The sequence below is a fragment of the Nycticebus coucang genome, chromosome 3, assembly GCF_027406575.1.
Source record: "Nycticebus coucang isolate mNycCou1 chromosome 3, mNycCou1.pri, whole genome shotgun sequence".
In the NCBI taxonomy this organism is placed as follows: domain Eukaryota; kingdom Metazoa; phylum Chordata; class Mammalia; order Primates; family Lorisidae; genus Nycticebus; species Nycticebus coucang.
In genome coordinates this window covers 151,441,208-151,468,102 of record NC_069782.1, presented here as the reverse complement: position 1 = coordinate 151,468,102, position 26,895 = coordinate 151,441,208, and the positions used below count along the sequence as shown (strand labels likewise).

The 26,895-nt window shown below is 38.8% G+C and overlaps 1 protein-coding gene across 1 annotated transcript; it reads left to right on the top strand.

Moving 5' to 3' along the window:
- Window positions 1-426: 426 nt before the first annotated feature.
- C3H10orf88 (chromosome 3 C10orf88 homolog) lies at window positions 427-22,194 on the top strand. The gene is made up of 6 exons (XM_053585719.1): window positions 427-1,592; window positions 2,307-2,510; window positions 3,451-3,523; window positions 8,012-8,218; window positions 17,676-18,118; window positions 21,898-22,194. The coding sequence occupies exons 1-6, from the start codon at window positions 1,171-1,173 to the stop codon at window positions 22,130-22,132; spliced, it is 1,584 nt and encodes a 527-aa protein (XP_053441694.1). The 5' UTR covers window positions 427-1,170; the 3' UTR covers window positions 22,133-22,194.
- Window positions 22,195-26,895: the final 4,701 nt, after the last annotated feature.

Here is a 26,895-nt window from a genome sequence, read left to right as displayed (position 1 = left end):
AGTTATGACATCAGGGCACTCTAGCAAGGGTGACAAAGTGAGACTCTGTCTAAAAAAAAAAGAAAAGAAAATGAAGACTTAGTGATTTACTGGGTATATGGGAATAAAGTGTTGACTGTAGGACTCTTTAAGTTTTCTATTCCTGGTCATTCTACTTTATTTAAAGAAGTCAAAATCTAGTTTTCAATACTGATCTTGCTCATGAAATTGCAGATTAGTGTTTCTGAAGAACAGTCTATTTTCCTTTAGACTGTCCACAAATGTTAACATGGATCAGAGTTAGTTTATGACCACAGGAAGTAGGGCAGAAACAATGAAGAACAGAAACAATGAAGACAACTTGGACGGAGTCTAGAGTATTAAAAAGATCTTTGCCAACTAGGACCTTCACAATCAGGGATTTGAATCTTTTTTGTATTCTTTATGTATTAGGCTTCTGGTGGGTTTTCTGTTTCAAATTAGGTTGAATTTACTTACCATACATGAAGTCATCATTTTTCCCACCCAACATAGGGAAAAAGAATGCAAAAGATCACTCTGTTCTTATTTATAACTAGAGGGCACATGTCCTAATATCCAAACTCAAATGAAAACTTAAGCAAAAAACTAATTTGCACTTAATCATGAACCCAAAACAAAGTTCTGAGATGACGGTAGATTATAGGTGATCAAAAACGTTATTTTCTGGAAACTACCAGCTTAAACACAACTTTGGAACTCCGACATCGCCTATTCTGTAATCTAATTTCTTTTTTCTTTCAAAAGATGAAAAAGAATCTGCGCACACCTCTACGAGAAGAGGACTGTGGGGGCGGGGGGCACACCGTCCACATTCCCATCCTACACGGCATCTGGGAAGTTATTATCTCCCACTTCTCTGCATTCTGCGCTAGCGGCCCCCAAAGCCAAACACCCCTGGGGCTGGAGGCGGGAAAAGCCCCGGAGTCCTCGGAAGAGATGAACTAGGCCGGGAGTTGATCCCGAAGGCTTCGAGAAGCTACAGGACCACACCTACCTGACTACAGACGCCCCTCATTGGACCCGCCCTCCCCATTAACTGTCGTCCGCCTCGCGCGCAGGTCCCCTGTGACCAACGTCGAAAACTCGTCCTCGTGCCCACTCGGAGTTCTCCACGCCTGCGCAGTCTCCCCGGTGCTGGAGGGACTGTAGATGCACATGCTCCACCCTTCATCTCTGTCTCTCTCTCTCTCCCTCTGCAGGGCTGATTTTGAACGCCGTCCCCGAAGCCTGATGGCTTGCGCATGCGTCCCCACGCTAGCTGCGTTTCTCCCCACAAAAGCCACAGGCGGCGGGTATTTGAAGCTCAGCGAGCCGGAAGTCGCTCTGCTTCCTCACTTCCACGCTGCCCTAGCGGAAACTCATGCCCTGGAAGAGAGGTTCCGGGGCGGGGCTGGCCTGGCTGGAGGCGGCACAATGGAGACCCGGACTGAGGTCGCGGGAGTGACCCGCGGTCTGACGCTGGCCTCTTCGTGGCCTGCCGCACGCGGTGCCCTAATCCAAAGTCTCACCCAGGCTGGTCTCGGAGCCCATGACTTTGATTGCGAGGAACTGCCAGCGCCGCCTGTTTCGGGGTGCGCCGGGCCGGGGCGGGGGTTGCTGCTCTGGGTGACAGCCACGCTCCTGGGGGAGGAGGGCCGCGAGGGGAGAGGGTCTGCGCCAGGGTCCGAGAGCGGAATTGGTGCCGGCTCTGTGCGGGGAAGCGGCGGCTGCTTGGTGGGGCCGAGGTCGGGGTGGATCCGGCCCCGAAGTAGCCGCGGCTCTGGGTGTACGAGCTGGGGGCTCCGGGGAGCGGGGAAAGGTGACCTGGACGTTCGGAATGTCATAAATGTCCCCCTCTGTCAGGCTTGACAGCTCGTCAGTTATACTGAAATCAGTCTGCCCATCTACCCCCAAGCAAATAATCTTTCTGTCGACTAAAACAGGCTTCTTGAAAAGGCGGACTCTAGAGGAGCGCCATCAACTTAAATTTGAAAAGGATAGGCTTTTGTCTTTTATCGCCTTCTCTTCCCCACTCTTGTATGCACACGGTGAGCGTCCAGTAAATTTATGTAATTATATGAGAATCAATAGAGTAGAAGGTCAATCACTGGGAGAAGAAAGAAAGGGGAAAGCCCTGATGTCTTAAGCCTACATTTCTTTATGAATTCTGTATTTGTGGGGTGCTTGGACCTCAAGGGCAAGTGGAAGTGAGTTAGTAGAAATGTCCATGGCTTGGTGAGTAAGTGGGTTTTGAACAGTGTTCAGAGAACTATACTATATAATGTTTTTGCCAATTTTCTTCTCAGCCAGAGTCTAGTGATTTTGAAGAGAAGCCTGTGCAGCCAAGATGAAAACCCCTGCTTCCTCTTCCTAAAGTATGACCCCAACGGAGTTGAAGAAATCGTTTCTGTTGGCATTTTAAGTTCTGCAAGAAATATGGAAGTTTACTTAGGAGAGGAGTACTGTGGAACCAGTAGGGGCAAAAGTGTTGGTGCTGTCCTGGATGACAGGTTTGTACAAGTGAAAGTGTTCTTGTACAAGTGAAAGTGTTCTTCTGAATCAGTATTTTTATTTTCCACAGCTTTTCTAGTGAGGTTCTTGATTCTCTGCCACAGGGACCATACTTTAGAGAGAGAAGGAAAAAAAAAAAAAACCAACTTTTTAAAAAAAATTCAAAGACAATATAGCAGATTAGACTATTAAGGGATCATATTTATAGTCAGTCTAAATTAGACTAGTTTGTTTTGTTTGGAGACAGAGACATGCTCTGTCACCTGGGCTAGAGTTCAGTAGCCAGATCATAGCTCACTGCAGCCTCAAACTCCTGGGATCAAGTGATCCTTCTACCTTGGCCTCCCAGAGTGCTGAGATTACCATACTGAGCCCTTAATTATTTTTATAAATAGGGAAATTTAGAACTAATAGTGTGGAGGTGAATTGATAGAATGTTAGAGCTAGTTAGTGGAAGAGTTTTAATAGGATGATGAAGTTCTGCTAAGTTTTTTGTCTCTCTCGTTTAACTCATGGGGGTCTGTTTTCCAAAAGTTAATTTGGCAATTAGGGTGGAACTTTGAACACATCCTCTTCTTGGAAGACTGTTACAATTAATAATTTTTTAATAAAGATTTCTGCACCAATCTGTCTTTAATATAATCCAAAATATGAATCCTTCATATTGGAAATAATTACTGTGTTTATTGAGTTTTAAAATATTCTCTGTGCTACATAATTGTATATATGTTATCAAATTTAATTCTGTTATATAGCTAGTAAGCGGTAGATGCAGTCCTTGGGCAGAGTAATTCAGTTCTCACAGGACTTTCAACTTTATGCCTCAGCAGAAAAACTGAATTTTAGGATTTAAGTATTATCCTGGAAATGTTTACTTTTGAGTGGAACGATTAAAAGTGATAATGTATGAAAATTTTAAAAAATCTTTTTTATTTTTAGTGAACATGAAAAGATCATTTTGTACAAAAATTATCTAAAATTGGAGTCCTTTACACATGCTTGTAAAATAAAGGTAAGCTTTCAGTAAATTTTAACAAATTTGGCAAGTTGTTTTTGTACTTTTCATACTTATTTCCTGCTGGTTTGGTAATACAGTAATATAATTAGTCCAACTAGGTTTCTGGCTTTAGTTCAGAAGCACTTAGTAAACATGCAAAAAAATCACTTTTTTTTTCTTTTAAGAAGACAAGTGTCATTCTGTTGTTTTGGCTAGAGTGCTTTAGTGTCAGCCTAGCTGACAACCTCAAAATCCAAGGTTCAAGTGAGTCTCCTGTCTCACCAGCCTCAGTAATTGGAACTATAGGCACCCACAGCAACACCCAGCTAATTTTTTTCTATTTTTATTAGAGACAGGGCCTTGCTCTTGCTTAAGCTGGTCTTGAACGCCTGAGCTCAAGGGATCCTCTTGTCTCAGCCTCCCACAGTGCTAGGATTACAGGGAGCCACCACACTCAGCCAAAAATTACTTTTCTAAAAAACTATCAACCCTTTTTAACATTGAAATCTTCTTTTAAATGCAGCCATTTTTTAACTTACAGAAAAGTATTGTTAACATATCATTAATATTAAGTGCTATATTTTGAAACCTTAGAAAACTGAGCTAGAAAACATTTTTTTTTCATCTTTATACCAAAAAACCACACACAGTTTGGCCCTATTTATCAACCAAGAAGGGAATTACAGAAGTTGCAGGCAAGGGAACCAAAAAGTGGAAGGGATTGTACTGTTCCTCAGCATAAAAATACTGTTAAGGTGAATTTTACTGAGGTCATCACATCTAGGGATAGGGTACTGAGTTGGGAATCTTGAGTCCTGAATATTAATTCATTTCCATCATGGACAAGTGGTCTAACCTTGGTCAAGTTTTTTCACCTGATTTAATCTACCTCATGGGTAAATGTTGGTGGCTTAAGAAAATTAATTCTTGGACTCTCTTTTTATCTCTATAATTCTGTGCTCATTATTACTTATAGAAGAATATGAAATTATTATAAGAAAAAAGTGATTTTCATAGCAGGCAGATAGCAAATTGTTAGAACTGATTATTCAAAGATGTTTTTGTTTTGGGTAGTACATATTAAGTTTCTAAATCTATTTAAATAAAATGATTGATTCATGCAAATTCTAGAGTGCCGCTTAATGCCAGATAATATACAACGTATTTAGGAATTAGTGATAAGAAAATAACTGTAAATGCTTGCCTTCACGTTGCTTGTATTTTAGTTGGGTAAGACATAATAAGCAGACTTAGTAAAATATGAGGTCTGACAATTAAGTTCATGAACTTGCCTCCTTGAGCTTATGTTGCAGCACTGTACAGACTACTCAGTAAGGTTTCAGAACCTTGGTGTATCAGTGTCTCACAGCTGTGTGCATGTCAACTGTGGTGGTGTCTTACTGAGTGGCATTTGTTATTGTTGTATGTTTTTGTGTGCCCCCGTGAGAATGTCAGAGCTTGAATTAGCAAGTAACAAACGTTAAATTTCTTTTAAACGTGGCAAGAGTGGAAGTGAAATCAGGAACATGTTAGTCCCAAGTTTATGGAGATAACGCCATGAAGAAAATGGCAGTATACAAATGGATTAAATGTTTTTCTGAGGAAAGAGAAAGCATGACTGATAAAGAGAGGTCAGGGTGGCCAGCGACAAGCAAAAATTCATTGAATTATGCATCAGAATCATCGGCTGACTATGAGAAGCATAGCAGACCAAGTAAAAATCACTAGAGAAACAGGGAAATCTTAAAATCTTAACCAACAACTCAGTGGCTCTTGCATCATGATGGTGCACCAGCTCACTCAGCACACTGTCTATGAAGTAAACAAATAACTGTGTTGGAACACCCTCCCTACTCACCTGATCTGGTCCCCAGTGACATTTTTCTTTACCTGAAGATAAAGGAAATATTGAAAGGAAGACATTTAGGACATCAAGGTATAATATGACAGTAGCTTTGATGGCCATTCCAGAGAAAGAGAGTTCCACAATTGCTTTGAAGAGTGGACTGGGCATTGGCATCAGTGCAGAGCTTCCCAAGGGGGGGGACTTTGAAGGTGACCACAGTGATATTCAGCAGTGAGGTATCCAGCACTTCTCTAGGATAAGTTCACAGACTTATTTGTCAGATCTTATATGTACTGTATTTGATGAGAAAGGCAGGGGGGATCGAAAAGAATAAAGGACAATAGAGAAGTTGGGAGGTAGGAAGTTAATGATGCATTTCCTTAGTTGTCAAGGATAGTCATGTCAGTGGTTCCACACTTAAGAGTTTTTTTTTTTTTCCACACTTAAGAGTTTTTAGATCAAGTATTTGTATTGACATATGTCCTTGTGTGACATGGATTTACATGTCTCTGAAGGTGAATGTTTTTAGTAATTATTCTTATGGGAGTGCAAATAATTATTTCATTCAGGGAAACCCCAGAGTATATGTGAAAGCTTGTTCTAGGTCAATAGTATATGAAAGTTAAAGACTTGTCACTGAAGCAAATTTTTAAGCACTTACATAGTGGTAGACAGTGGAAATTTTAACACATAATCCTTACAGCAACCACGTGAAGTCATTGTTATTTTATTCTCTCTTATTTTCCTCCTCACTCAGGTTTAGCATTTTCCCACAGTCACACAGGTTTTGAGTACCAGTCATAATTTAAACTTAGATTTGTCTGGTTCTACAGCCTGTTCTTTTCAGTTTTGCTAACTTTTTGTCAGTATCCAACATGAAATGCCTCTTGGTTGAGAAATACGGACAAAAGGGGGTATAGTGGCTCATGCCTATAATCCTAATTACTAAGGAAGTTGAGGCGGGAGTTCAAGATCAATCAGGGCAAATTTCTTTTAAAAAAAGAAAAACCTTAAAATTTCTTAAAAAAAAAAAAAACCTTAAAAATAAATTAGCCTGGCATCGTGGTGCACACTTACAGTCCCAGAGGCTGAGGTGAGAGGATTATTAGAGCCCTGGAGTTTGAGATTGCAGAGAATTAATGATCATATCAGTACACACCAGCCTAGGTGACAGCAAGACCCCATCTCTAAAAAAGATTTTTAGAAAGAAATACGGATAGCATAAAATATTGGAAAAACAGCTGGGATAGAAGCCAGAAGAGCTAGATTCTAAGCCCAATCTTTAGTAATTAAAGTATTCTTTGACAAGTTAGAAAATCATTCTTAGACTTACCTTTTTTATGTGTTGTCTAGCAAGTTCTAATACAACATTTTGACATTCTCTGACATTTCTAAATTCTAAAAGACTGAACTGTATTTAATATTTCAGCAAACATTTAGAATGGACTTAGGGACAGCCTTCTTTTGTGTTAAGTAATTCATGGAAAGCGTGGTATGTTAAGGTCTCAGGTTAGTATACAGTATCCCTTCTTACTTGCAATTTCACTTTCCATGGTTTCAGTTACCTGCAGTGGACCTTGGTCTAGAAATATTAAATGGAAAATTCCAGAAATAAAGCAATCTGTAAGTTCTAAATTGTGTTCTATCCTGAGTAGCGTGATGGAATCTCACGCCATCCTGCTGCTTCTTGCCTGGGATATGAATGGCCCTCTGTCTAGTAACATAGAACCCAATGTATGTATGCCATTACCTGTTAGTTACTTGTTAGCCATACGTAACATCAGAAGGTCCATCGTAGCCTAACTTTAAGTCACAATGCTCAGTCGTTCACCTCAGTTCATCTCATTAGGTAGCATTTTATCATCTCATACGTCCCAAGAAGGGCGAGTATACTTGATCTTAGCCAAAAGGCTGAGAATCAGTGAAGAAGGGGCATACAATACAATCAAGTATTTTAGAGAGAAAAACTATGTTCACATAGCTTTTAAAAAGTATACTGTTATAATTATTTTATTATTGTTGTTAGTCTCTTACTGTGCCTAATTTATAAATTAAACTTTATCCTAGTTATGAATGTATAGGAAAAAACATAGTGCATGTAGCATGCAGTGCTGTCTTCAGTTTCAGGCAGCCCCAGAGATAAAAGAGGGCTACTATATTTTTAATTTCTTTAAGGAATTAAGTAAATTAAGTAAGTTAACTAAGTAAGTAAACCTTATTCTGCTTTTGTTATTTTACATGTGGTATAGTTTTTTTGTTTTCTCAGCCTCCTGAGTAGCTGGGAGTACAGGTGCCCACCACAACACCCGGCTATTTTTAGAGATGAGGTCTCGCTCTGGCTCAGGCTGGTCTTGAACTCCTGAACTCAGGCAGTTCACTTGCTTTAGCCCCCCAGAGTTCTAGGATTACAGGTGTGAGCCACTAAGCCCGGCCATTTGGTCCTTTGTTTTTGAAAGTACTTTTTTGTTTGAACAGTTCATCTGGGCCTCAAGAAATTGGAATTTTTTCTATGATTATTCTAGAGAAAAATTACACTTGAAGGTAATGTTTTAGGTTCTTGAATACTTCATCCTTGTTTAGGTAATGCCAAGAAGTGACCTTAAATGGTGGTTGTTTTTAATATCCTTATTTTATGAAACTTTTTTGTTCTATAATAGTTGCTGTCCTTTGGTGAAAAGCAATGTGTGTTCATCAGTAAAGTTGTGGTACACACAACATCAGTTTTGGCAAATTCGTCAAAAAGCTGTCCTGCTCTAGGATCAAGAATAGACCTTGACAAGGTCCGAAGCATAATGGAGTCTATGGGGTCAAAATTATCACCTGGAGCTCAGCAATTGATGAATATGGTTAGATTACAGCAGCAGGTAAGAAGAAATGGATTTCTTTCCAGATACTATTAAAAATTTCAAGAAGATGGGTGGCGCCTGTGGCTCAGTGAGTAGGGCACGGGCCCCATATACCGAGGGTGGCAGGTTCAAACCCAGCCCTGGCTGAACTGCAACCAAAAAATAGCCAGGCGTTGTGGCGGTGCCTGTAGTCCCAGTTGCTCGGGAGGCTGAGGCAGGAGAATCACGGAAGCCCAAGAGCCAGAGGTTGCTGTGAGTCCTGTGACATCATGGCACTCTACCAAAGGTGGTAAAGTGAGACTCCCTCTCTACAAAAAAAAAAGGAAAAAAAAAATTTCAAGAAGATGGCTTTTAAAAAGGAAATGCAGTGACTTAAAATGGTTTTGAATTTTACCAATTTAACTGTTATCTTTAGTTTTGTAAAACTCACATTTTTATAGATTTATCCTCTTACAAAATGTTTTGACTATAGATCTTCACACTTTTTCATGAATTTATCTGCTCATTTGTCTACCAAATATTTATTAAGCATCTTCCCAGGGAATAAGACACAGGTTTGAGCACTTCTGAGAGTGCAAAGATAGTGAGTTGGTCTACAGCATACGGGAGTCTAGAACATGTAAGTAGGTAGTGATGAGGGAGACTAGGAAAGGCTTACTAAAGGAAATTATCTAGACCTTCAAAGAAGAAGAGTAGGATTAGGCACGTCAATTCAGAAGGAGACCTTTTCAGACAAAGAGAAAGGAGGAGGATAAAATCTTCTGTGCTAAAAGAAGTAGTTATAACAGACATGAACACAGTCTTGTCTCTGGAGCAAAGAAGCGACGGGAAGTTTACAGTAGATTAGAGCGCATACAGAGAGCTTCAAGTACTATTTTAAATTTGTGAATGTTTTTGACCTATATTTCAAGAAATTTTAATCTACTGTTTTTGTAAGGTGAATAAGAAAATAAGACTAGAGGAAAGAGACCAGCTGTTTGTTATTTTCCTCATCCAGATAAGGTTAATGAGGGTCTGAGATTGGACATCATAATGTGATGCTGGATTGTGAGATGCTAAAACAGGGGAGCCATGGGAACTTGACAACTAATTTAACATCGGTGATGTGGGAGAAAAGTAGAAGCAAATGTGAAATCATTTTTGAATATGATGATGTCAATATATATAAATGAAACCCAAAGGAAGAGGACACTTGGATGGAAAAAGAGTCTAATTTTGGTGACAGTGAGAGTTAGCTTTAGATTAAACATTAGTTAAATAGATGTTGTAAGCATTTGGAAACACAGGATTGGGAGAAGTGATGTGAACCTTCAGTGGCTGGAAGAGGGGTTTAGCAGTATGTTCCTAGTAGCCAATAAAGACAGAAACAAGACAGACAGAGCCGTGGGGTGTTGCTGTGTTTCATGAGGGTACAGGGAGAGGAAAAGGGGACAGGAAGCACGGAAGGCAGTAAGATAGAGTAGCAAGAGGAAGGTTTTGGTGTCAAGCAGAGCAACTTCAGGTTCTTGTGCTTTTATTCTGCTCTGTTTGGCAAGTTGATATTTTGTCAATGTGAATTCTTCATATACAGAATTTAAGTAATAATACTAGAAAGGTCACAGTATTGATGTGAACGTTTAAATAATGCAAGTAAAGAACTCCTTGTAAATACTATAAGTATTCAGTGAGTACAAGTGTTGGAGTATGGGCAGAGTTAAGAGAACCAGGAGAGCTGAAGACTCTAGAAAACTGCAGAAAGGAGGGTTTCAAAAAAGAAGGAAATCTGTACTTTTCTTTTTCCTCCACTGTCACCTGAATGCCTCAGGGGGTTCCTACATGGTCCTGCTCTGATACAATCCATTGTCCGCAGTTTACTCAGAATAATCTAAAAGAGTGAAGAGGTGTCATCTTTCCCCTGTGTAATCTCCCCCACTGAATCCTACCACACTTAGAATAAATCCTGATTCCTTACCCGGACCTCTGCAGACGTGGTCCTGCTGTCTCCTCAGCCTCTTCAGCCACCTTTCCTTAGGCACTTTGACCTAGACTTTCTGATGTGTGTATTCCCTAAATATCCAAATCCGTTCCTTCCTTAGGACCTTTGTACTTGTAACTGTTCTCTGGCCAGACCCCCTGCCTTGTGGTATTTTTGTGTCTGTATTTTTTTTTTTATTATTCAGATCTCATTTTAATGTTACACCTTTGTTTTTGTTTTTTGAGACAGAGTCTCAAGCTGTCGCATTGGGTAAAGTGCTGTGGCATCATAGTTCATAGCAACCTCCAACTCTTAGGCTCACGCGATCTTCTTGCCTCAGTTTTTCTATTTTTAGTAGAGATGGGGTCTTACTCTTGCTCAGGCTGGTCTTGAACTTATGAGCTCTAGCAATCCACCCACCTTGGCCTCCCAGAGTACTAAGATTACAGGCATGAGCCACCGGGCCCAGCCTAATGTTACATCTTTAATGAGACTTTCCCCAGCCACTCAGATTAAAGTCATGTGTACCTCCAGATCTATACATGTATCATAGTTTCATCAGTGCTCTTCTGATCAGTTTGTTTTTTATGTGTGATTGCTTGCTAATCTTACTAAAGTGTAAACTTCATGCATACAGACACTTGTCTATCTTGTTCATGGATCCAAGTACCTGTATGTGTACAGTCATGCCTCCATTAACGATGGGGATGTATTTTGGAATATGTATCCTTAGATAATTGCATTATTGTGTAAACTTAGAGTGTGTACTTTCACAAACCTAGTTGGTATAGCCTACCATAAGTTGTATGGTGCCTAGAGCCTGTTGTCCTAGACTACAAATCTGTAGAGTATGTTCCTGTGTTGAATACTATAAACAATTATAACATGGTGGTATTTGTGTATCTAAACATGATCTTACCATAGAAGAGGTATAGTAAAACACTGGATGGAATGACTTGTGCCTGTAATCTCAGCTACTCAGGAAACGGAGGCAAAAGGATTGCTTAAGGCCAGGAGTTTGAGACCATCCTGGGTCATACGTTGAGACCTCAATCTCTAAAATAAAAAATTTAAATTAAGGGCTGGGTGCAGTGACTCACGCCTGTAATCTGAGCACTCTAGGAGACCGAGGCAGTTGGATCCCTGGAGGTCATGAGTTTAAGACCAGCCTGAGCAAGAGTGAGACCCCTGTCTCTAAAAAAATAGCCGGGCGTTGTGGTGGGTGCCTGTAGTCCCAGCTACTCAGGAGGCCGAGGCAAGAGAAATGCTTGAGCCTAAGAGTTTGTGGTTGCTGACTACAGCACTCTAACTGAGGGCAACAAAATGAGACTCTTTCTCAAAGAAAAACAAAAAAAAAATTTAAGTAAAAGTAGGGGCAGTGCCCATAGCTCAGTGGGTAGGGCACTGGCCACATACACTGAGGGTGGCAGGTTTGAACCTGGCCTGGGCCAGCTAAAAACAACAATGACAACTGCAACAACAACAACAAAAAAAAGCTGGGCATTGCAGTGCGTGCCTGTAGTCCGAGCTACTTGGGAGGCTGAGGCAAGAGAACCGCTTGAACCCAAGAGTTTGAGGTTGCTGTGAGCTGTGACACCACGGCACTCTACCAGGGCGACAGTTTGAGGCTCTATCTCCAAAAAAAAAAAAAAAAAAAGAAAGAAAGAAAAGAAAAAAGTAGGCCAGGTGCGGTGGCTCACTCTGGAAGGCCAAGGCCCGTGGATCGCTTGAGCTCAGGAGTTCGAGACCAGCCTGAACAAGAGCCAGACCCCCGTCTCTAAAAGCAGGTGGGCATTGTGGTGTGTGCCTGTAGTCCCAGCTACTTGGGAGGCTGAGGCAAGAGGATTACTTGAGCCTAAGAGTTTGAGATTGCTTTGACCTATGACAACAGGACACTCTACCAAGGGCAACAAAGTAAGGCTGTCTTGGCTAGGTGCCGTACTTAGTGGTTAGAGCGCCAGCCACATGCCCAGCATTGTGGCAGGCACATGTAGTCCCAGCTACTTGGGAGGCTGAGACAAGAAAATTGCTTGAGCCCAAGAGTTGGAGGTTGCTGTGAGCTATGACGCCACAGCACTCTACTGAGGGCAACAAAGTGAGACTCTGTCTCAATAAAAAAAAAAAAAAAAAGTAAGACTGTCTCGAAAAAGAAGTACAGTAAAAATATAAAAGATTTTACAGTAAAAATGTAAAACATAAAAGATTTAAAATGGTGCACTTGTATAGGGCACTTAATTATGAATGGAATTTTCAGGACTGGAAGCTTCTCTGGGTAAGTCAATGAGTAAACAGTGAGTGCATGTGAAGGCCTAGAATGTTCCACAATTATAGATTTAATAAACATGGTGCACTTTACACTCCACTACATTTTAAGACATTTTTTTCTTCAATAATAAATTAACCTTAGCTTATTGTAACATATTTACTTTATAATTTTTTTTTTTTTTTTGTAGAGACAGAGTCTCACTGTACCGCCCTCGGGTAGAGTGCCGTGGCATCACACGGCTCACAGCAACCTCTTAACTCTTGGGCTTACGCGATTCTCTTGCCTCAGCCTCCCGAGCAGCTGGGACTACAGGCCCCCGCCACAACGCCCGGCTATTTTTTGGTTGCAGTTTGGCCGGGGCTGGGTTTGAACCCGCCACCCTCGGCATATGGGGCTGGCGCCCTACTCACTGAGCCACAGGCGCCGCCTTACTTTATAAATTTTTAAATTTTTTTTTTTTGGTTTATTTTTTTATTTTTTTCTTTCTTTTTTTTTTTTTATTAAATCATAGCTGTGTACATCAATATGATCATGGGACACCATACACTTGGTTCATAGAATATTTGACACATTTTCATCTCATTAGTTGACATAGCCCTCCTGGCGTTTTCTTAGTTACTTTGCCAAGACATTTACATTCCACATTTGCCAAGGCTCACATGTACCCTTGTAAGATGCACCACAGGTGTGATCCTTTCAATCCCCCTCCCTCTACCCACCTCCCCCCTCCCTCCCCACGCTTTCCCCCTTCCCCCAGTTCTTAGGTTGTAACTTGGTTATAACTTTCATGTGAAGGTCCTAAGTTAGTTTCGTAGTAGGGGTGAATACATTGGATATTTTTTCTTCCATTATTGAGACACTTTACTGAGAAGAATATGTTCCAGCTCCATCCATGTAAACATGAAAGAGGTAAAGTCTCCATCTTTCTTCAAGGCTGCATAGTATTCCATGGTGTACATATACCACAATTTGTTAATCCATTCGTGGATCGATGGGCAATTGGGTTTTTTCCATGACTTAGCAATTATGAATAGGGCTGCAATAAAGATTCTGGCTGTATCTTTGTTATGATGTGGTTTTTGGTCTTCTGGGTATATGCCCAGCAGAGGAATTACAGGATTGAATGACAGATCTATTTTTAGATTTCTAAGTGTTCTCCATATATCTTTCCAAAAGGAATGTATTAGTTTGCATTCCCACCAGCAGTGCAAAAGTGTTCCTTTTTCTCCACATCCGCACCAACATCTCTGGTCTTGAGATTTTGTGATATAGGGTAGTCTCACTGGAGTTAGATGATATCTCAAAGTAGTTTTGATCTGCATTTCTCTGATGATTAAAGATGATGAGCATTTTTTCATATGTCTGAAGGCTGCAGCCTGTCTTCTTCAGAGAAGTTTCTCTTCAAATCCCTTGCCCAGCCTGCGATGGGATCCCTTGTTCTTTTCTTGCTAATGCGTTTGAGTTCTCTGTGGATTCTGGTTATTAAACCTTTGTCAGAGACATAACCAGCAAATATCTTCTCCCATTCTGTGGGCTGTTTGCTTGCTTTACTTACTGTGTTCTTGGCTGTGCAGAAGCTTTTTAGTTTGATCAAGTCCCAAAAGTGTATTTTTGAAGCTGCTTCAATCGCCTGGGGGGTCCTTCTCATAAAAAACTCACCCAACCCAATTTCTTCAAGGGTTTTCCCTGCACTCTCTTCTAGTATTTTTATAGTTTCATGTCTTAAGTTTAGGTCTTTAATCCAGTAAGAATTTTTGAAACTTATTGACTCATTTACAACAATACTTAATTTAAAACACATTATTTAGCTGCAGAAAAACTTTTTTTTTTTAAATTGAGACAGAGTATCACTTTGTTGCCCTCTGTAGAAGGCAGTGGCATCATAGCTCACAGCAACCTCAAACTCTTGGGCTCAAGCGATTCTCTTGCCTCAGCTTCCCTAGCAGCTGGGACTACAGGCGCCAGTCACAGTGCCCAGCTGTTTTGCTTTCCTTTTTTTTTTCTTTAGCAGACCCTGGTGGGGTTCGAACCCACCAGCCTCAGTGCATGTGGCTGGCACCCTAACCACTGGGCTATGGGCGCTCAGCCACAAAAAACTCTTTTTAACCTTATTCTACACGCTTTTTCTATTTTTAAAGTTTTTAGTATTTTTTTTAACTATTTAAATGTTTTTGTTAAAAATAAAGACACAAACATATACATTAGCCTAGGCCTGTGCAGGGTAAGAATCATCAATAGCACTCTTTTCTCTTTTTCAGAAATCTCATTGTTCACAGCATGTGTAGTTTATGTGCACACATATACATACATGAAGCTTTTTACATATCTTTGTATAAATATATGGACACAATTCTGTCTAAATGCTTTCCAGTTGTGTATGTTGCTAAGTAATATTTTCACTTAAAAAGATACATCTGACTAAGCAATAAAACCTTCCTGTGATTGTCTGAATATTCTGGTAGGTAGTCAGCTCTCTATTTCATCACTGTTTATTTAAGTTTCTTCAGTTTTTTTTGATAGCATGCATGTGGTATGTAGAAGGAACTTGAACATCTATTTTTGCATGCTTGTTCATGTATCTTTTTTTTTAAAAATTATTTTTTATTAAGTCATAGCTTTGTACATTGGTGTATTTATGGGGTTTAGGGTCATGTATTTTTTGGGGGTAAATTTCTACAAGTGAAATTATTCTGGCAAAGGTAGGCCTTTTAAATTATCTAAAAAGTATTTAACCAACTCCTTTCAAAAGGATTTGATATGGCTTACAAAACAATATATAAGTAAAAGTTAAAATTGAAAAAGCTCACATAAAAAGAAGAATCGCTACCAGTCCCTAGTGGTTTGTTCATTTCCTATAGTGGCATGTAGATGCACCTGTGAATTTCTCGATATTTAATCTAAAGAAAAAAATCACCTAAAGAGCTCACATCTCAGAAAATATGATATATCATCATTGTGTTAAGAACACTTAACATGAGCTGTACCTTCTTAAATTCTTTAATGTGCAATATGATACTGTTAACTGCAGACAGAGTGTTAGACAGATTTCTAAAACCTGTTCATCTTATGGAGCCGAAACATTCTGCCTATTGATTATTAGCTTCCTGTTCCCCCTTCCCCCAGCCTCTGGCGGCCACCCTTCTCCCCTCTGTTTCTGCAAGTTTAACAATTTTAGGTAAGTCATGTTAGTGAAATCATGCATCGGTTGTCCTTCTGTGACTGGCTCATTTCACTTAGTGTAATGTCCTCCAGATGTGTCATTTTGTTGCATATGACAAGATTTCCTTCACTTTAAAGGCTGAACAGTATTTCATTGTGTGTGTACACCACATGTTCTTTCTTACTACCTTAGTTAATGGCATTGAGGTTGTTTCCGTGTCTTGGCGCTTGTGAATAGTGCTGCAGTGAAGACCAGAGTGCAGATGTCTTCTCTGAGATCCTGACACAGTTCTTTCGATATATTCCCAGAGGAATTGTTGGTACATGTGCTGGTTCTATTTTTAGTTTTTTGAGGAACCTCTACTGTTTTTTTGTTTTTTTTTTTTATAACTGCTATACCATTTTCAGTCTTACAAATGACTAGTTTTTATAATCAGTGCATTTCTTATGAACAATCAGAATACATTGTTAGAAAAGAAAATTTTACATAGCAAATACCTTTACATTTAGATTTTTCAATTTAAATTTTCTGCCTACTTAATGGTCACCCATAATTTTGACGTTGACTCTAGTATAAATATCATTATGGTTTGTTTAGGTTTGTCACTTTTCTATAATATGTTTTATGGAAATATAGAGAAATAAATGAGTTTTTCCATTATGAATGAGTAAAAGTTTTTTGACCTTATGAAGAGTTGTCTAATGTTAACATTTTATAAATGTAATTATGCATAATCTATCTTGTTTCAGGAATATTCAAATATTCAGGTTTATTCAAAATTTGAATTTGACAAAACAAGATAAATTGACAAAAGGCTAACATTTCTCTATAAAGAGCATTTTTTCAAGATGTGGTTGATTGAAAGAAGTTGAATGGGGATATGACATTACAATTCCTCCTTGACATTATAAGTGTTCATCACCACCTCCACCCTATGATATATTTTCTTTCTTCCTTCCAGCGTAGTCTGTCTCTTCCTACTCTCCTGTCATGTAGGCGCCATAAGGTCAGGAATTTTAATTTGTTCTGTCACTGCTGTATTTCCAGTGCCTGAAATAATACCTAGTACAGAGTAAATTCCTGGTAAATATTTACTGAATAAATTAATGTTGGCTTGGCTTAGTCTAGCAATACTTTTTTAGAATATCTAGATGAATACATGAACTGACTTTCTTTAGCTGATCTTGAGTGTCACTTGTTTCGGTCTATTTCTTATCAGCTGTTGAACAGCAATAAGTATGGGATGTTATCCCCTAATATGAATCTATAGTAGACTTCTATATTTTGAATTTAGAATAGAGCCACATGCCTTAAGAGTTACTTAGGCCTAGTAACTTTGCCTAGGTACTTAGCCTTTCTGTAGTGGAAAAATTAACATAAAAGATATTGTAACCTTCTCTACAAGGTAAGCCAGAAACTTCTCTGGAAATAATACAGCATAAGCAGTTGAGTTGGGGCTATAAAAATGACTCTTACTATCCCAGCAATTCTTAAAGCAAACACAGTCAAGTGGTAGCACATTTTAGTTCTTGAAAGTGCCACAAATACACCCATAGAATGTACAACTTTAAATAATACACCTATCTGTGTAGCCTCATGAAAAACTCATTACAAAAGACATGACTATGTAAAAATGAGTAGCTTATCATCTGTTGAAAGTTTGGCATAATATATAATTGAATTCTAAGAAAATTATCAATTCTTGCGACTCAGTTGAGAGTACATTTTATTGCATGATTTAAAGAGGCCGTTGTAGCGAACACATTAAAATACGTCAGTGTAATTTCACTATGTGTGCTAGTATGTATTTTAATATTTTCTTTAGGAAAGCTACAGTGAAATGCTTAAAAGCTCTGGAGTTAAGTTAGCCTGGGTTCGTGTCCCAGTTCTGCCACTTCCCAGCTGTGTTACTTTGGTCAGGTCATCGTTAGCTTTGGTCTTCTTTACTTAGTATCAGGCTAGTAATGGTAATCTGCTTCATAAGGATGTTTTGAAATCAAATAAAAGAATGCACAGTGCTTGACTCACAGTAACTACTCTAAAAGTTAGGCTTCGTTATTATGTCTGTTAATGTTTATTTATTTATCTTCTTTAGAATTGCATTCCCCTTGGAGAGCAGCTTCAGTCTGTTTTGGGAAATACTGGATACAAGCATATGGTTGGGCTGCAATCATCATCTACTTTAGGAGCTTTAGACAAGTCATCCTCTACACCTTTTCCTTTTAGAACTGGATTGACATCTGGAAACATGACTGAAAACTTAAAACTTTATATTGATAAAAGTACACAGCCACCTGATCAAGGGAATCTTACAAACCTTGAAGAATGTAAAATTATGCCACAAAAGCACTCACTTCTTGAAAACGATCTTAAAAGTGCAGTATCTTCTTTCTTACCAAAGAAAGCAAGTGACAATTCAAATATACCTAATTCGGAGTTGCTGCCTTTTCTCCACAATTTGTGTAGTCAAGTTAACCATCTCCGTGTGGGACATAAAGAGAATCTCACTAAGTCCAGTGAAGGCATTCTTGGTGTTGGGTAAGTATTATTTTAAGACAAATGTAGCTTAAATTTGGTAGGTGGGAGAACCAGATGAAGGAATTTGATTTGTCTCAGTGATTACTGCCTGACAATCTGTTTCCAGAGAAAATTTTAGCAGCTGTTTTTTTTTTTCTTCCTTTTTACATTTTACTGTATTATACTTACAGGAAATAGCTACGCCGTGGAATGGATTGCTCTGAAATGAAGCGCCTATGACTAGAGATGTTACGCACTTCTCAGGCATTGTGTGAAGGGGTGTGGGGTATAATTATAAGCTAAGCTAAGAGTTGGAGTAGAAAGTGATTTTGTATGGATGGAGAAGAGCTATAGGAATCATAATCTTCACTTTTTTTTATTTACATTTGTATTATTTTTTGCCTGGGTATGTTAAAGATGCCATTGTAAAAGGTCTTCCTTGTTGTTTATGTTTGGTCTAGGTTAATTACTGAATGATAATAACCTGTATTAGGATAATTGTTTGTATTATACAAACTCTTTTCCCCTAGTCTCTTAATCCTTTATTTTGGTAGGTAAGTGTTTGTGATGTTGCTAATTCTTTCCATAGGCGTAGTGTGTCAGAATAGTGTTCTAGACTGGAATTTAGGACTCTGGTCATAGTTTTGAGTTAACCGTTTTGCCATAATATTTTTCTCATAGTATCTTCCTCAGTTTAGAGTTTTCATCCGAAAATGAGGGAGTTCAATTATTTTGTAACTAAACACCACTAACAACCAACAGGATCAAATTGACATTTGCAGAAGGCTATAACAACAATAGCAGGATATACAGTTTTTTTCAAGTGTCTCTGGAAGATTCACAGATAGATAGATTCACAGATACCTTCAGTCAGAAAGTAAATTTAACCAAATTTAAAAAGATTGAAATTATACGAAGTGTATTCTATGACCATAAATGAATCTAATTAGAAGTCAGTAACAGAAAGACAAGAAGAAAATTCCCAAACACATGGAAAAGAAACTGCACATTTAAATCTGTGGTTCAAGAAGAAATCTGAACAGAAATTAAAAATAATACATAGAAATGGATGAAAATACAACAGATCAAAATTTTGGGAATGCAGTTAAAAAGTGTTGGTAAGGCTATTTATAGCACTGAATGATTACATTAGAAAAGAGGAAAGTTTTCGACTCAACAGCACAAAATTACAACTCAACCAAGATGAAATAGTCTGAATAGTCCTATAACTATTAGAGAAATAGAATTTATGCCTGTAGTCCCAGCTACTTGGGAGGCTGAGGCAAGAGAATCACTTAAGCCCAAGATTTTGAGGTTGCTGTGAGTTGTGATGCTATGGCACTCTACCTAGAGCGACAGCTTGAGACTCTGTCTCCAAAAAAAAAATAGAAAAGAAAAGAAATAGGAATTATAATTTAAAAGCCATGCAAAATGAACCCAAAGCAAATAGAAAGGAGGAAATGATAAAGAGCATTAATCAGTGCCCTTGAAAACAGGAAAATAACTATCATACAAGCAAAAAGCTGGTTTTTGAACATTTTAATAAAATTGATTACTTTCTAGCAAGAGTGACAAAGATTTAAAAAGAGGAATGACATAAATCACCAGTATCACAAATATAATAGGGAATCACTAGAGACCCTAAGGTCATTAAAAATATCAGGAGACCAGGCATGGTGACCCCTATAATCTAACACTCTGGGAGGTGGAGGCAGAAGAATCCTTTGAGCTCAGGATTTTGAACCAGCCTGAGCAAGAGTGAGATCCCGTCTCTAAAAATAAAATAAAAATAATAAAAAGAAAATTAAAAAATTAGCCAGACATGGTGGGTGTACTCCTGTAGTCTCTGTTATTGGGGAGGCTGAGGCAGGAGGATCCCTTGAGCTCAGCAGTTTGGGGTTGGAATGAGGTAAGATGATGCCATTGCACTCTACCAGGGGCCACAGAAAGAGGCTCTGTCTCAAACAAACAAAAAGATAATAAAGGAACGTTAAAAAAAACTTTATGCTTATACATTTGATAGAAGAAATGGATTAGCATGTAAATGTCTTAACACAATAACTAAGAAAATGCCAGGAAGGCTCCGTTAACCAGTGTGATGAAAATGTGTCAAACGGTCTATAAAACCAGTGTATGGTGCCCCATGATCGCATTAATGTACACAGCTATGATTTAATAATAATAAAAAGAAGAAATGGATTAATTCCTCAATAACTACAAACTATCAAACTCAACCAACATGAAATAAGAAATGTTATCAAAACTACATTACGCCAAAAAATTGGCCATGTAAATACATGTAAAATATACACATCTATAAACATAATAAAATACTTAAAAATTATATAACTCTAACAGAACATGTATAGGATCTGTGGACTGAAAATTATAAAATCCTGATGAAATAAAGACCTCAGAAAATGAGACAAACCATGTTCATGGATTTGAAGATTCAACATAGTAAAAACATCAATTTTCCCTAAGTTGATAATATAAGGTAAATGTACTTCCTATCAGTAGTGGTAAGATTTTTTTTATAAATAATGGATAAGATTTCTAAAATGTGGAAATGGAAAATTCTAAAATAATGGAAAGGTAAAGAAACTAGAAAACACAATTTTGAAAAGGAAAAGTAAAGTAAGAGGAATCACTACTTGATTTCAAGATGTAGAGTTACAGTAGTCAAAAGAGTGGTATTGACAAAGGGATAGACACACAGATGGATAGAATGCACAAAAATAGGTCGACACACATACACTGATTTTTAACAAAGCTGTAAAATAAGTCAATGGAGGATGGATAATCTTTTTAACAAGTAGTATTAGGGCTTGGCACCTGTAGGTAAGTGGTCAGTGCGCTGGCCACATGCACCAGGGCTGGTGGGTTCGAACTTGGCCTGCCTGCTAAACAACAATGACAACGGCAACAACACAAAATAGCCGGGCATTGTGGCAGGTGCCTGTAGTCCCAGCTACTTGGGAGGCTGAGGCAAGAGAATCCCTTAAGCCCAAGAGCTTGAGGTTGCTGTGAGCTATGATGCCATGGCACTCTACCAAGAGTGACAAAGTGAGACTCTGTCTTAAAAAAAAAACCAAAAAAACAAGTAATGTTGGTATATGTGGCCGGTGCTCTACCCACTGAGCTACGGGCACCACCCAGACAAACAGCTTTTGTGGTTTCTAGCTCTTGAGTGGACCCTTTATTTTATTTATTTATTTTTGATCGCCTCAGTAGAGTCCCATGGCGTCACAGCTCACAGCAACCTCAAACTCTTGGGCTCAAGAGATCCTCTTGCCTCAGCCTCCCAAGTAGCTGGGACTATAGGCACCTGCCACAACGCCTAGCTATTTTTAGAGGTGAGGTCTTGCTCTGGCTCAGGCTGGTCTTGAACCTGTGAGCTCAGGAAGTCCACCTGCCTTGGCCTCCCAGCATGCCAGGATTACAGGTGTGAGCCACAAGCACAACATATTGACTTCATAAAAAAACTGGTCAAGAACAGTTTTGATTTGGAGCTCAATATCAAAAAGACCCTTTCTAAAGGATTGTTCTTGAAGGGTTCATCTTCACTTTTATATTTCCATTTCAATTATATACTTAGTAAAAGAGTTTAAGAATGTGTTGGGCATTCAGGACTATGGTCACCTGTTGTTTACTTAGATTGGAACCTGGGAGTCTACTGTAAGGATACAGCACAGTTGAGAACACAAATTTCAGCCATGTATGTTGGCTGCTTATTATATAGCTTGGTTATTTTTGTTATGTTAGGAAAGATTGATGTATTTGTCTTAATTGGTTTTTAGAATGGAAGAGCAACCTGTTTGTTCCTACTTGGAAAAGATTCTTTCTAAAAATATGGAACTGATAGAAAAGAAACTCGTGGACTACATTGATCAGCGAATATGTAAACTCCAGGAGCACATAGATGATAAGATTGCTTTATTAATGGATTTGCTGCAAAATCCCAATTCCCCGCTCACTGGGATACCTCTAAGACATTATGACTCTGGAGAAAGACTTTCAAATGGAGAAAGATAAGCTCTTTACATATACAATGTACTGCAGATATTTATTGCATATTTATTATAAAGCCAAAACCCAAAAATGCTTATGAAAAGCAAGGATTGAATGTCCTTTGAAGGATCACAATCTTAACTTACATAAAGTGACCTCAGTGTTAATTTTTACTACACTTTTTCTTGTAAATCCGTACTGTACATTAAGAGTTAATATGATGCCGTCATAAGTTATTTTCACTAGTAATATTTTTCTCTCGCTTGAGTGTTTAAAATGTTCAAGAATTTCTAATGTATTCATTAGTTTGTATTGTATATGTGTTTGAAGTGACTTTTATTTATTCAAAGACTAATAGTTTTAGGAATGTGAAAAATAATCCTTAGAGTAATTGATTTTTTTTCCTAATTATCTCAGAAAATTGGGTACTTCAGACTTGGAACCTTTAATATAGAATGCCAATTTACATTTTGTATTATTTATCTGAGTAATGGATACTACGTGATATTTGGCATTTGTAAAATTAGATGACACAGGGGCTGTTAATATTATTTGTTTCATTACAGCATAGCCGTAGACAGGAAAGTAAACAATCAGAGTCAGCCTATTCCTTGTTAGGATTAGTACTTTGGATTTGGTGTTCTGTGTAAAACAAGAGCAGTCCTCTCATTTGACCTCAGTAATCCTGGAGAGTATAAGGAAGTCTCTCTGTTTGAACAATTGATACATGCAGTTCTTCTCCCCCATAGTCCTTTTCTGCAGTGGGAAACATGAAATGCTGAGGCTCTGCATGGAAAGATTAGGCAGATGAATTGAGAGATTGCAATTGTCTCTGGCAGACTTAATTTTCTAGGCAGATGAATTGAGAGATTGCAATTGTCTCTGGCAGACTTAATTTTCATATCTTATAACTATTGCATATTTGTTGCATATTTGCTGAAGGGTGATATATTTGCATATAAAAATAAGGCATCCACTCTGGAAGCTACTTGTCTTAATAGAACTATCTTATTTCAACTAATCTTTGCATAAGATGTTTTATTTTTAAGAAAAGGGGTATCCCATTTAATGTTTTAACAAATTTGTTCCTTAAAAGGAGGGGCATTGTATACACTATTTGTCCATTTTTCTTGTGCTATAAAGGTGACACGGTGTATGGAACAGAGTCTGGCCACAGTGAGCTGAGGGTTTGCATGTTCCTTTTGCTAGTGCTTTGTGGGCCATTATTTATGCAACAGTCATAAGAGGTATGTAGTGTTTTCTTTGTCATTGAGGAGAATCTGTCTCACTTAAGGCTGACCCTGTGAGTTAATAGTCCTGTACTGCCTGGAATTTGTGATGTGTTCATTGATTCACACAGTGTCTCACTGTGATGTAGCTGTAATCACTGCACATAGAGCAAGAACCGTGAATGAAGAAAGATACAGACAGGCCTGGTTCCTTCTGCATGCATTTGATGAGAAAAAGTTGTGATTGGGAAGGAAGTCACAATCATTTTAAAAAGTAATATTTGTCAATATGAAGTTTGATAAATTTATGATTTTCCTATATACTCTGAGTTTTACACATTTGTTAATATTTAGAACAATACCAGCACAACATAGAATGGTTATTTGAGTTAGCTTAGTGTTTATGTTAAAAATCAAAGACAAAATATACCAAAATATATTTCTGTTTCAAATTCTTTAGTTTGACTCCCTAATGTGAAGTAAAAACTTGTAAAATTAAAGTACTGTAATCAAGGAACCATGCAGGATCATTTATTAAGGGTCAGTATTTTTCATAGTTGTCAAAAATTCCTCCTTTGAAATTGGGAAACATATTTTGCTATATGTGATGTTTCTATGACATTCATTCACAAATTTTCAACTATTTTTAAACGTATAAATGTATGTATATCATGCAAGCCTTCATAGTGAATGGGTTGATAAAAGTTTTTGAATTTATTTATTTTCTTTTTTCAGTAGATTTTTTTTTTTAAAGAGCAGTTTTAGGGCTGTAGCAACATTGTGAGGAAGGTACAGGGGTTTCCTGTAGATCCCTACCCCACATATGCACAACCTCTCCCACTGCTGGGTTCTTGCCTACTGCTCAGGAGGAGGACAGCATCCTGAGACAGCAGGAGTTGTAAGAAGAGTTTAACATTGCAAGACACCAAGTGGGGAAATGGGAGAGATTTCTCAAATCCATCTCCTCTGACTTTTGGGCTAAGATTTTACAGGTAATTTGGGGAACGAAGAGCTGGGGAATTGGGTCAGCTAATTGCTTGGAGAGAAACTCAGAGGGTTGGGAGGCAGAAATTGTCTTCTTGGCTGAGATGGCTCTTGGATAGACGGTGGCAGGACTTGTTGGGTCAGCTCCACTGCAGGGCTGCTGGTCTGGTTGACATCACTGAGATTCCCCTGAGGAGTCTGGAAGATCTCTCAAAGACCAGTGTTAGGTTTCACATTAGTGCTGTTATTGTATAGACCACAGATCTTATATCTGTTAAGAATTCATGACATTTAAGCAATAAGCAGTAAGCAGTTACGGGAAAGCAAGTTAGGAAACAACCCATGCCTAACTTGTAGCTATGTCTGTACTTCTATGAAAATCAGACTTTTTCGAAAGTTCCTGCCTTATAGCCTTACATAATTTAAAAATAGGGAGTTTCACTATCATTGTCCCCCACCAGAGTAGTGGGTTTATTATGGTTGATGAATCTACCATGATATTATCATCATCTAAAATCCGTAGTTTACATTAGGTCCATTCTTGGTGGTGTATGGTCTGTGGGTTTGGACAGATGTGTAATGACCTACTTCCACTGTTACAGCAGCGTAAGGTTGCTGTACACGGAACAGTCTCACTGCCCTCTCAGACCTCTGTGCTGTACCTGCTCATACTTTCAACCCCTTCAACCCCTGTCAACCATTCATCTCTTCACTATCTCCATGGTTTTGCCATTTCCAGAATGTTATCTTTTTTTATAGTTTTTCAGACTGTTTTTGTTGCCCTTGGTAGTGCCATGGTGTCATAGCTCACAGCAACCTCAAACTCCTGGGTTCAAGAGATCCTCTTGCCTCAAGCTCCAGAGTAGCTGGGACTGTAGGTGCCCTCCACAACACCTGGCTATTTTTAGAGATGGGTCTTGCTCTAGCTCAGGCTGGTCTTGAACTCCTGTGCTTAGGCAGTCCACCCACTTTGGCCTCCCAGAGTGCTAGAATAACAAGCGTGAGCCACTGTACCCGTCCACAATAGTATAATCTTAAGAGTTTGTTCCCCAGCTAGGGTCTCAGCTTCTCAGCTGGCCATGTACACCCAAAGTCCAGCTGGAAGATTTAAAGAGGCAGTCAACAAAACAGGAAAACTGAAGCTATCCCTGGAGGGCATAAGGAGGGAAGGTCTGGGAAGGTAAATTTAGAGGAAAAGGTTGCAGCCCTATTCATAATTGCTAAGTCATGGAAGAAACCCAAGTGCCCATCGATCCACGAATGAATTAACAAATTGTGGTATATGTACACCATGGAATACTATGCATCCTTGAAGAAAGATGGAGACCTTACCTCCTTCATGTTTACATGGATGGAGCTGGAGCATATTCTTCTCAGTAAAGTGTCTGAATAATGGAAGAAAAAATATCCAATGTATTCACCCCTACTATGAAACTAACTTAGGACCTTCACATGAAAGCTATAACCAAGTTACAACCTAAGAACAGGGGGAAGGGGGAAGGCGTGGGGAGGGAGAGGGGAGGTGGGTAGAGGGAGGAATAAAAAAAAATAATAAAAATAAAATAAAATTGAAAAAAAAAAAAAAGGAAAGTCAGCTCCTAGATTCTCTTACACTGCCTAGGCGGAGGTGGTAAGCAAGCATTGTAAAGAGGTCTATAGCTGGGGAGAAACAGGTAGGAAACCTTTGTCTTGGTAAATTGCCGTCCTGCCATCAGGCAAGCAGGGCAAGGGGAAGAGTGTCCCGTACGTTTTAACCTCCTTCAGGTCCGTAACACCCAGTACTTTAGAAAGGAATATTTTGATCTCTTTCAGTACAAAGGATTACAAAGAAAGGTCGAGTCATACAAATAAAATAACTTAATTCCTCATAACTGTTTCTCTTCTGAGCCAAAGGTCTCCACTGAGGAAAGGAATTTTGGCATGGTCTAAAACACAGCTACTGGGGAAGCTGAGGCAAGAGAATCAATCACCTAAGCCCAGGAGCTGGAGGTCGCTGTGAGTTGTGATGCCACGACACTACCAAGGATGATAAAGTGAGACTCTGTCTTTACGAAAACAAATAAACAAACAAACAAACAAAAAAACCTCTAGCTGTTTCGAATATAACCTTACCAGAATGTTGCTAATTCTTTGGATGTTAACATTTAAAAGACATGTTACAATTTACATCTCTGACTGAGTGAGAAAGGCCTGCAGACAGTTTGGGCTTTTACAGGGTTTTCTGGGGAAAGCGCTCATAAAAAGAAAAAGAATCTGTCTCTGAACTTCTGGGTCAAAGGACTCATTTTCATGGTTAAAACAGTAATTGGTCATAAATAAAAATCCAAGACCAAATTTCAAACAGTAGGAAGGAACTATAATTTTTAAAGCCTGCTGTGTAAAGTGAAATCACAGGAACTAAATTGTCATATTTCTGCCCCAGGACACAGGCAGAAAAGGTAGTTTTCCTTTTGTTGTTCCTGAAACCTAAATCTCCCCCAAGGCAAAGACAAAATCTCTCTTCTAAAATGGGAGAACTGAAAAGAACAGTCCTAACAAAGGCCAGACCTTGCCTGAAAAGAAAGGGGAGCTGAG